Source organism: Urtica dioica, chromosome 9, assembly GCF_054948205.1.
Source record: "Urtica dioica subsp. dioica isolate 48M chromosome 9, U.dioica_male_clone48M_v1_H2, whole genome shotgun sequence".
NCBI lineage: Eukaryota > Viridiplantae > Streptophyta > Magnoliopsida > Rosales > Urticaceae > Urtica > Urtica dioica.
The window spans coordinates 19,589,386-19,599,619 of NC_142764.1; the positions used below are offsets into that span (position 1 = coordinate 19,589,386).

The 10,234-nt window shown below is 38.8% G+C and overlaps 2 protein-coding genes across 2 annotated transcripts; one reads left to right on the forward strand and one right to left on the reverse strand.

Annotated features, from left to right (window-relative positions):
* Positions 1–923: 923 nt before the first annotated feature.
* Positions 924–2,709, forward strand: LOC149385581 (RING/U-box superfamily protein). The gene is made up of 4 exons (XM_089626362.1): positions 924–1,451; positions 1,980–2,332; positions 2,432–2,483; positions 2,701–2,709. The coding sequence occupies exons 1-4, from the start codon at positions 924–926 to the stop codon at positions 2,707–2,709; spliced, it is 942 nt and encodes a 313-aa protein (XP_089482488.1).
* A 5,386-nt stretch (positions 2,710–8,095) lies between these two features.
* LOC149385582 (agamous-like MADS-box protein AGL61) lies at positions 8,096–8,674 on the reverse strand. The gene has a single exon (XM_089626363.1). The coding sequence runs from the start codon at positions 8,672–8,674 to the stop codon at positions 8,096–8,098; it is 579 nt and encodes a 192-aa protein (XP_089482489.1).
* Positions 8,675–10,234: the final 1,560 nt, after the last annotated feature.

The window sequence follows — 10,234 nt, forward strand, 5'->3', positions numbered from 1 at the left end:
GCATTAAGCATATTAATTTCTATTTGAAAATATATGAATTGATTCTATATTTTTATTTTTAAATTTTTTTGTTTACCGGTTAAAAATAAATCAAAAATATTTAATTTTAATTTTATTTAAGCGGTATATTTCTTAAGGAAACAATTCGTAACATTTATTATACATGATCTTTCCAACTGCAAATAAAAGGTAACTTTGATCTGGAGATAGGCCCATATATTAACTTTTTTCTAAATGGAATTTCCATGTTTTTGTGTACACCATATTAATTAGCTGAATTAAATTGCGAAAATTCCCTATAATGCAAATTCTATTATATAAAAACAACATCTCCAAAGTCCAAACACATTTCCTCTCATACTTTTTTCTATTAATCTTCTAGGCTTGAAATGTAAATTTACGCTCAACTTTATCGCAATAACTACCAAAGAGAAATAATTAATTTGTTTTGAGTTTGACTTACAGGTGCCGATACGAGTTCTGCTACGACTGTGGGAGGGATTGGAACTGGGGACACAAATGTCCATTTATTTACTGGCGTAGAAGGCTTAGGAGATACCGTTACCGAATGAGGCAACTTTTTTCCTTGTGTAAATGTACTAACTGACACGTCACTACGTTCCTTTCGTTTCCTTTAATCAAATAAGTGTAACTGTAACCCGCTTTTTACTTGACCATTTCTAATTCAATAAAAATATTTACATACATGCTTAACCAAATAAGTGTTCCATGATGGAACGATTGATTAGTCACCCCTTGCGATTTCCAAGATTCGGCTTTCGGATTCACTACTTCGCTCATTAATTATGACACTCGACTGTTCGAATCTCCCAATGCAAAAAGATCTCTTCATCATATGTGCGTATATAAATAGTTAGGTCAAATTATTGAATTCGGAAAAACTCGAAACGAAAGAAAGGAATATGGAACAACTGGTCGATGAATTCTACTTCTCCGCTCTGTTCGACGCCGAAGCGCTGTTTCCGATCTCAGACGAGAAATACGCAGAAGAGCTGACTCTTCAAGAAGCCCTAATGTCGGCGATTCCTAGAGTCAGAAGGACAAACCTTGCGACTGCGAGTAAGGCTTTGACTCCGAAAGTGGAAGTCAAACGAGACTACGCTCTCGTTCCGACAACAACAACAGCAACAACTACGCGACAATATTATCCGGTGGATCCCAAGGGAAAGAGAGTGAAACAAGAACCGGGTTATGAAAGCGAAGTAGCCATTGCCGAAAACTGGGCCGAGTTCTGCGGGATTTGTATGGACGCGAAACCGAGGGAGGAGATGTTCAGAAACGACAAGTGCTCTCACTCCTTCTGCTCCGAGTGCATATCACGCCACGTGGCGACGAAGATCAAGGACAACATCTCCGCCGTGACGTGCCCGGCGCCAAACTGCCGCGGCGTTCTTGAGCCTCAGCAGTGCAGCTCCGTCGTCCCCCGACAGGTAAAAGCTGATTAGTTAGGAGGAATTATTTGTGCAAATAATAACTGTGGTGTGTTATGTTTAGTTATTTATAAGTAAATAAGAAAATACTAGAACTGTTGTGAAATACAAATAAGCATAAACTAGAGAAGAAATTACTGTTTATGTCATGTGCTATACTAAATAGAACGTGGAATAAGAAATTACTATTTGACTTTTGAGCATTATGCTTGAGAAGTGTCTAATATGAACTACTCTAAAATTCTATTATTGGAATTTAATTTCCTTAACAAAATCAAACCTTTATATTTGATGTAATTTTTACGCTAAATAACGCTTTATTTAGTATGAAATTACATTAAATATTATTTTAATCTAGTTAATTTATATTAATAATATATATATTCTTAAAATATAGTGTAAATAAAATTAATATTTGGTGCAAAAATTGCTATCTTTTCTTGTAGACAATTTCACAAGAACAACAATAAAAGGTTAAAAAAAAAAAATTAATGATTAACCGGGGTTAAGTTACGGTCGCGCGCGCAGGTGTTCGAACGATGGGGAAACGCTCTCTGCGAGTCGGTGGTCCTGGGTTCAAAGAAGCTTTACTGTCCCTTCAGAGACTGCTCGGCGATGATGGTGGACGATGGGCCCGCCTCGGCCGTGACGGTGTCGGAGTGCCCGAGCTGCCACAGGCTGTTCTGCGCTCGCTGCAAGGTGCCGTGGCACGTCGGCAAGGAGTGTCGGGACTCAGCCGAGGCGGCGAGGAAGGACAAAGTGTCGGAGAACGAGAACGAGAAGTTGGTTCTTGCTCTCGCCAAGAAGAACAAGTGGAGGAGATGTCCCGGCTGCAACTTTTATGTCGAGAAGAACGATGGCTGTTTGCACATCTCTTGCAGGTCAATACAGTCTTCTGATCAATGTGTTTCTTCTTTCCAATGAGTTGTGGATCTAATTTTTATTTTGTTTGTTTGTTGGTTTTGGTTGTAATTTGGCAGGTGTGGGAATGAGTTTTGCTACGGCTGTGGTTCCAAGTGGAGCTCAAAGCATGTATGTTGAAGATCGATGAACGAACTCGTACTTTTTTTTGAAGCAAATGGTTTTTGGGCTATGAAGTGTGTTAATTTTGCTTTTATTGAATTTTGTCCTGAATTTGACTAGTTGAGACAAATCAAACTATTGATGGTTTTACTCTTTGTGTATTGATCACCAAAAACAACTAGTTATAGTGTATTGATCTTGTTCTCTATACCACATCGACATTTAGGGCATGTGATCATAGATTTCTATATCAGCTTATAACTATTGTAAAGGGTGTTCTACGACTAAAACTAACCAAAGTGGACCCATATATATATATATATATATATATATATATATATTTGAAAACTCAAAAGTGGACCCATATTGATGCAGGCTAAAACAATGCAAAAAACTAGAGTGGCTATTCAGCCCGAATATAGAGTAAGCTTATTCTTACGACCCATTTATATAACAACAATTGTTACAATTTACACGTCAGCAATTTTATTTTATTTTATTTTTTAGAAAATAACTTTCTCTCTCTTCGCTTAAATATTTCTTTACATACGGATAAAAAAAACCGCAGTTCTCTCTCTGATAAAAAAAAATACCAGCAAGAATTCGTTGTTAAAAAAAATAACAACAAAAACACCAAAACACTTCTCTGATTAAAAAAAATTAACCAACAAGAGTTCCTTATAAAAGTAAACGTGAGACTTTTGGTATTCTAATTTTATAAACCCAAAAAGTTAAATATTAAATACTTCCGTGTCAATATTTCAATGTCAACGTCATTAAAATAGCCCGAGAAAAAAAATTGGGATAGCTGTTGCGAATTTTACGCGCGCAAGTGCACGTGTCGCCCAAGTAATATAGTGAATTTAAGTACGAGTGTCGATCCCACGAGGAACAAGCTTAATTAACAAACAACTCACTAGCACGAATTGAACGTAAAGTAAAGATGGAAAGATGTCACAAATTAATGACAAGTTTTAAAGCAACTAAATAACAAAATACTTAAGCAGAAGTTGTAAGCAGAAGGAGAGGCTAAGGACCAAGGCTTCACGGGTTTATTCAACGGTTTGGATACATGACTGTCACGCACAAACAATACTCACTCACTACTATTTGCTAATCATACTCACAGAATGATATTGTTAAATCTCTCTCGAGCATCTAACCACCTATGTCAAAATTAGGAAAATCTTCTCTCGATCTCAATCCCTAACAAAAACATGCATTCATAACAAGAGCATTCACACGACTCTATGACATCCTAACTATCTCTAGCCTAGGCATGCAACATAGTAATTCAAACCAAATCGCTAACAACCTAATCTTTCTCAAGCATCAAGTTGAAGTATAAAATCATGAACAAGGTAGCTAAACTTGAACAAGCATTAAAAATGGATTTGAATTAAGCAAAGTAGTAGAGAATGAGAATTGAACTTCAATATATTAAATAATATCCCAAAACCGAATCCTAAACCCGCTACGCCATAGTCCTTAATGGAATTAGTTCATGGCGTAGCGAGGAAACAAGAATAAAATAAAATAAAAGGAAGAACGAGAAAACATACTTGAAATACTAAATTGAAAATTAAAATAAGGGAGTTCAAGAGAAAAGAAAAGAATAAAACTGTAATTGGCGCCAAATTGATGAAGAACGGTTCTCCTCTTCTCTGCTATCTCTCCCAACACTAAGAAAAACAATGAAAAAGTGCCCAAAAGTCCTAAACAAAAGTTTGAGAAGTGTATTTATAGGCTTAGGTCGAAATTAGGGTGTTTCCTCTAATTTTCGGAGTAGACTGGGTAACAAAACTTGATCTGACGGCCCAGATCGCTCCAGAAAACGCGTTTCCTTTTTTTGGATTCGCGCACCTCGCGGCGCGCGGTACTGGGGTCGCGGCGCGAGGTCGCATTTCTCAGGTGGTCGCGTTCCGCGCTTGACGCTCGGGGATTTTCTACTCTGACGTTCTTCAACCTCGCGGCGCGCGGTCTGGAGGTCGCGGCGCGAGGTGAACAATCCCACACCTTCGCGGACCGCGCTAGACGCTCGGAGACGACTCGAGATGCGTTTTTCAAACCTCGCGGCGCGCGCTAGGTGGGTCGCGGCGCGAGGTCTGACGCCTTGGTGATTCCTTCTTCGTTCTAGCCTCGTTTTCGATCCCGAATGCCTCGATTCGTGCGGCTTTGCCCCAGATATCATAGAATTCCCATTTTTGACCTAAAAACCTTCAAAACACACGAAAAACCTCAAAACTACCCAAGAACAAGCTCGGATTTAGTTGGGATAATAGGAGTTTTCTACGTACGACACGCACCTATCAAATACCCCCAAACTTAAACCGTTGCTTGTCCTCAAGCGACAAAATAATAGACACAAAACAAAAACACACCAAAGAAGTTACCTACACTAAATTGGTAAATCTCAATGCTTTACGTGAACTAACTGACTCATATTTGCCTCAATTTCAAACCTTCAGACTTACATTGACACGGGAATCCATGGTTTTAAACTCTAAGTCAACTACCAAATGTAAAAGAATCCATACAAGTTCGTGTTAGCTCAAGCCGTTTGCAATGTTCTTTGTCTCGATTAGCTTTTGATTCCCAAGATTCGTAGCCTTTCCCAATCCCACTTTGCGACCACAAAAATCGATTCTTTGAATGGTAGTTTGTTCGATTCGACACACCATAAGCCTTCTCTTCACCCTTGATCTCCACTAATGCGCACCTGTCCTTTCTAGCTCGTCAATAGGTCTTAAAGGCTTGTAATGTTACAGGCTAGGGTCAAAGGTATGGAATTGAATTTTTAGTGGCTAAAACATCGACCTTAGCGACTCAAACCCCTCACCAAAATCACAACCCTCATATAAAGCTCGTTCACTCACCTCCCCGTTCTTGGCATCAAATTTTTGCCTAACAAGAATGTTTTCCTTAGTCTTTTAATTCCCGTGTTTCCCCAAACTTCGACTTAGCAACAACAAACGACAAGTCTCTTAAAACAAAACATAGAACACCACGCCAAAAATAAAACTACATGACATAAATAAATACTCCCTTTTTTTTTCTCTTTTTTTTTTTTTTATTATTATTATTATTATTATTATTATTTTTTTTTCTTCTAGGTTGTTTTTGTCTTGTTTTAGGATAATTGGTAGAAATTGGTGTTTTGTGTGCTTTAATTGACTCAATAAATGTTTGCCGATGATATGGATAGTCTTAAGCCGTAGACATGTGAACAAAATCCGTGAATTACCGAGTGCAAAAGAATCTGGTTGAGTTTTGTGTTATTACTTAAAGCCCGAATAATGTTTGTCTCGATGCTTAGAAGCCCTTGAGTAGTAGTCCAACTCAGTTTTGAAAAGTGACCACCGAACACACTAAGAACCTTGTCGGATCCCTAATCGAAGCGAAATTGAGCGCACGTTGATCTAGTGAGAATGATATAGGCGTTAGGAATAACCCGTCGAGCCAAAAAGCCAACCCAAGATTTTTATCAATTAGAACCCACTCACAAAAAGCCGAACGATTTACCTTTCTCGATACTCAGTCAGAAAAAGCCGAACGGCGCCAAAAACTTGTTGCGAATTTTACGCGCGCAAGTGCACGTGTCGCCCAAGTAATATAGTGAATTTAAGTACGAGTGTCGATCCCACGAGGAACAAGCTTAATTAACAAACAACTCACTAGCACGAATTGAACGTAAAGTAAAGATGGAAAGATGTCACAAATTAATGACAAGTTTTAAAGCAACTAAATAACAAAATACTTAAGCAGAAGTTGTAAGCAGAAGGAGAGGCTAAGGACCAAGGCTTCACGGGTTTATTCAACGGTTTGGATACATGACTGTCACGCACAAACAATACTCACTCACTACTATTTGCTAATCATACTCACAGAATGATATTGTTAAATCTCTCTCGAGCATCTAACCACCTGTCAAAATTAGGAAAATCTTCTCTCGATCTCAATCCCTAACAAAAACATGCATTCATAACAAGAGCATTCACACGACTCTATGACATCCTAACTATCTCTAGCCTAGGCATGCAACATAGTAATTCAAACCAAATCGCTAACAACCTAATCTTTCTCAAGCATCAAGTTGAAGTATAAAATCATGAACAAGGTAGCTAAACTTGAACAAGCATTAAAAATGGATTTGAATTAAGCAAAGTAGTAGAGAATGAGAATTGAACTTCAATATATTAAATAATATCCCAAAACCGAATCCTAAACCCGCTACGCCATAGTCCTTAATGGAATTAGTTCATGGCGTAGCGAGGAAACAAGAATAAAATAAAATAAAAGGAAGAACGAGAAAACATACTTGAAATACTAAATTGAAAATTAAAATAAGGGAGTTCAAGAGAAAAGAAAAGAATAAAACTGTAATTGGCGCCAAATTGATGAAGAACGGTTCTCCTCTTCTCTGCTATCTCTCCCAACACTAAGAAAAACAATGAAAAAGTGCCCAAAAATCCTAAACAAAAGTTTGAGAAGTGTATTTATAGGCTTAGGTCGAAATTAGGGTGTTTCCTCTAATTTTCGGAGTAGACTGGGTAACAAAACTTGATCTGACGGCCCAGATCGCTCCAGAAAACGCGTTTCCTTTTTTTGGATTCGCGCACCTCGCGGCGCGCGGTACTGGGGTCGCGGCGCGAGGTCGCATTTCTCAGGTGGTCGCGTTCCGCGCTTGACGCTCGGGGATTTTCTACTCTGACGTTCTTCAACCTCGCGGCGCGCGGTCTGGAGGTCGCGGCGCGAGGTGAACAATCCCACACCTTCGCGGACCGCGCTAGACGCTCGGAGACGACTCGAGATGCGTTTTTCAAACCTCGCGGCGCGCGCTAGGTGGGTCGCGGCGCGAGGTCTGACGCCTTGGTGATTCCTTCTTTTCTAGCCTCGTTTTCGATCCCGAATGCCTCGATTCGTGCGGCTTTGCCCCAGATATCATAGAATTCCCATTTTTGACCTAAAAACCTTCAAAACACACGAAAAACCTCAAAACTACCCAAGAACAAACTCGGATTTAGTTGGGATAATAGGAGTTTTCTACGTACGACACGCACCTATCAATAGCTAGCATTTTTTAAATGACTATGCTTATGAAACAAGAGGTTTGGATTGGGAACATTCTGATGTAATAATATAATATAAAATACTTGGAATACACACATACACAAGCAATTTCTTTGACGAAATGAGTCGGAGGAGCTATTTGTGGTTTTACTTTGTTAATTTCAACACTTCACTATAGACAACTAGTGATAGTGTACTGATCATGTTCCATATACCACATTTAGGGCATGTGATCGTATACTTCTATATCAGTTCATGACAATTAAAGGGTGTTTTTACGATTCTAAAACTAATCAGAGTGGACAGATTTATACAGGATAATGCCAATAACTATGCATATGAAACGAGATTTGAACAGAAACTAAAAATATGTTATTGGATTGGGAACATTCTGATGAAATCTTTCTGGTTTAAAGAAAGCTTCTTTTTGTCTTTCAAAAAAAAAAAACACGGAAAGCTTATATTTATTCAACAAAAAAACTACTCCTTGACGTCTACTGAATTCAAACAAAACCAACGCAAACAATCTGTAAAGTGACAGAGACGATGAATTAATTATAAATCACCGAAGATGGAGAAGAGCCCATGATCAAGCCATTACCGTCTCCATCGCCGTCAATCAACCCCTCAAACGTCCCTTCTTCTTCTTCCTCCGCCGCCGCCGCAGCCTTCTCGGCAACCATACGCCTCAGTTCCTTCAGCGCCGCCAGAATCCCCTCCGCGTCCTCCGCCTCCGTCACCGGCCGGTCCCACCAGAACCCGCCGTCCTTTTCCCGCTTCCTCCGCTCCGCCGTCCGCTTCGCCAACTCCTCGAGCCGTCGCAGCTCCCTCACCGCGCCGCCGCAGTCGATCTCCGCCGGCGCCGTCGGTAGCCGGAGAACGGGAACGACGCCGTTACGTACGGCGGAGAGCACGGCTGGGCCCCCGGGAGTGGAGAACGTGTACGTCTTGCCGTACTTGGAGAAGACGATGACAACGACCTCTGATCCGGTGAGGACGCTCAGCTCCGCTGCCTTGTTGATTATCCCGGCCTTTCGCTTCGAGAATGCCACGTGGCGTCTGTTATCGTCGCCGATCACTTTCATTTCCAGCTTCCGGCGACCGGTGCTCGTCCTCTTCTCCGTCTCCATGGTTTGACGGTCGGTTCTTCGTTCTTGCATAGAGAGAGAGAGAAAGGTGGCTAGGGCTTGAAGGACGTTTTATCGCTTAGGAAGGAAATGTGAGAGCTTAGGGCTTTAATATAGGAGATGTGTGTGCGCATCAATTAGTAATCGTAGGGCTGGGGTTGAATGTGGATTTTGACTGTAATTAGGTCCGTTGGATTAAGGTTTTATCAAGGGAAAGTTCCTTCTTTCATCAAAGACAATTAATAAAGATTGATTTTATGTCATATTTTGGACCGTAAGAAATCACCAAGAATCAATTCATTAAACCATATATATATTTGAGTTGTCAATTTAAATACATTTTTCAAGCATATTTATTTATTTCATCTTTTCCTCTCTTGGATCTTGTGAATATCGCATGGAATTACATTTTATTGAAACTTATCCTACATACGCTATACGGATATTTTTTTTTTGCTGCATTCTTTTTTAAAAGAGTTTACAGCTCATATATATATATATATATATATATGTACGATTGTATTCCTTATACGGCGCAGGCCCGCAACGTCACAGCTCCAAGTAAATCCCATTTTTTGGAATACGGGCGTCCCGGTCACTTCCTAAACCGAGCCTTTTCTCCTCAACCTTCACCACCAAATAACAGACTCGTCGTTGGTGACGGAGCGTATCTCAGTCGTCGACTCCTCTATGGTTCCCCTAAGCACTCTCCTATACCTTTATCCTTTGTAATCTACTTCATGTTCCTCATAATATTGCAAAAATCTTTTGAGTATCTCTCAATTTATTGCCTATGATAATGCGTATTCTTTTAATTTCATCCCAACTACAAGAAATTTATAGTCTATTAATGTTTTGTTTTAGTGTTAATTAATTAAAATTACATTGGAAAAAGACTTTGAGAATATAAACGTCAGAACTACGCGGACGATTTAAAAATAAAAAAATTTCATCAATTGGAACGACGTCAATTGATTCATTAAATATTATACTGAAAATTAAAAAAAAAAAAAAAAAAATTCATAGCTAATTTGTAACAAGAAAATTTATAAAAGAAAAACGTATTCATTAAGCAGTTGATTTTTCTTTCAGAAGTAAATAAAGTATTTTAAATGATACTGTTAAGTTGAAATTACAGACTCTATATTGAATGGTGAATTTTTTAAAAACCAAATTATTTTATTCTCTATGAAATATGGACAACCTTATTGGTCTCTCTATAAAGAGGTGACAATCTAACTTTTTGAAATATAGATCTATAATAAACTAGATACATAGCAAAATTGATCAAAGCTTGTATGTAAAAAAAAAAAAAAAAAAAAAAGAGCTTGAAAATTTTGATACCACAAAGTGGATCGAGGATTTTACATATCCAAAATGCAAAATAAGTAGAGAAATAGAGCAATTGCCTTTGTTTTTTTTTTTTTTATCGTAAATCTTTATGGTAAGTTTTATGCCAATACCTATGACAAGGCTTATTGTCTTGGATGATAGCCCTAATACTAATGTAATTTGAATCACGTGGGAACGGCACATTCATTAATCTTGTAATAGTTAGATTAG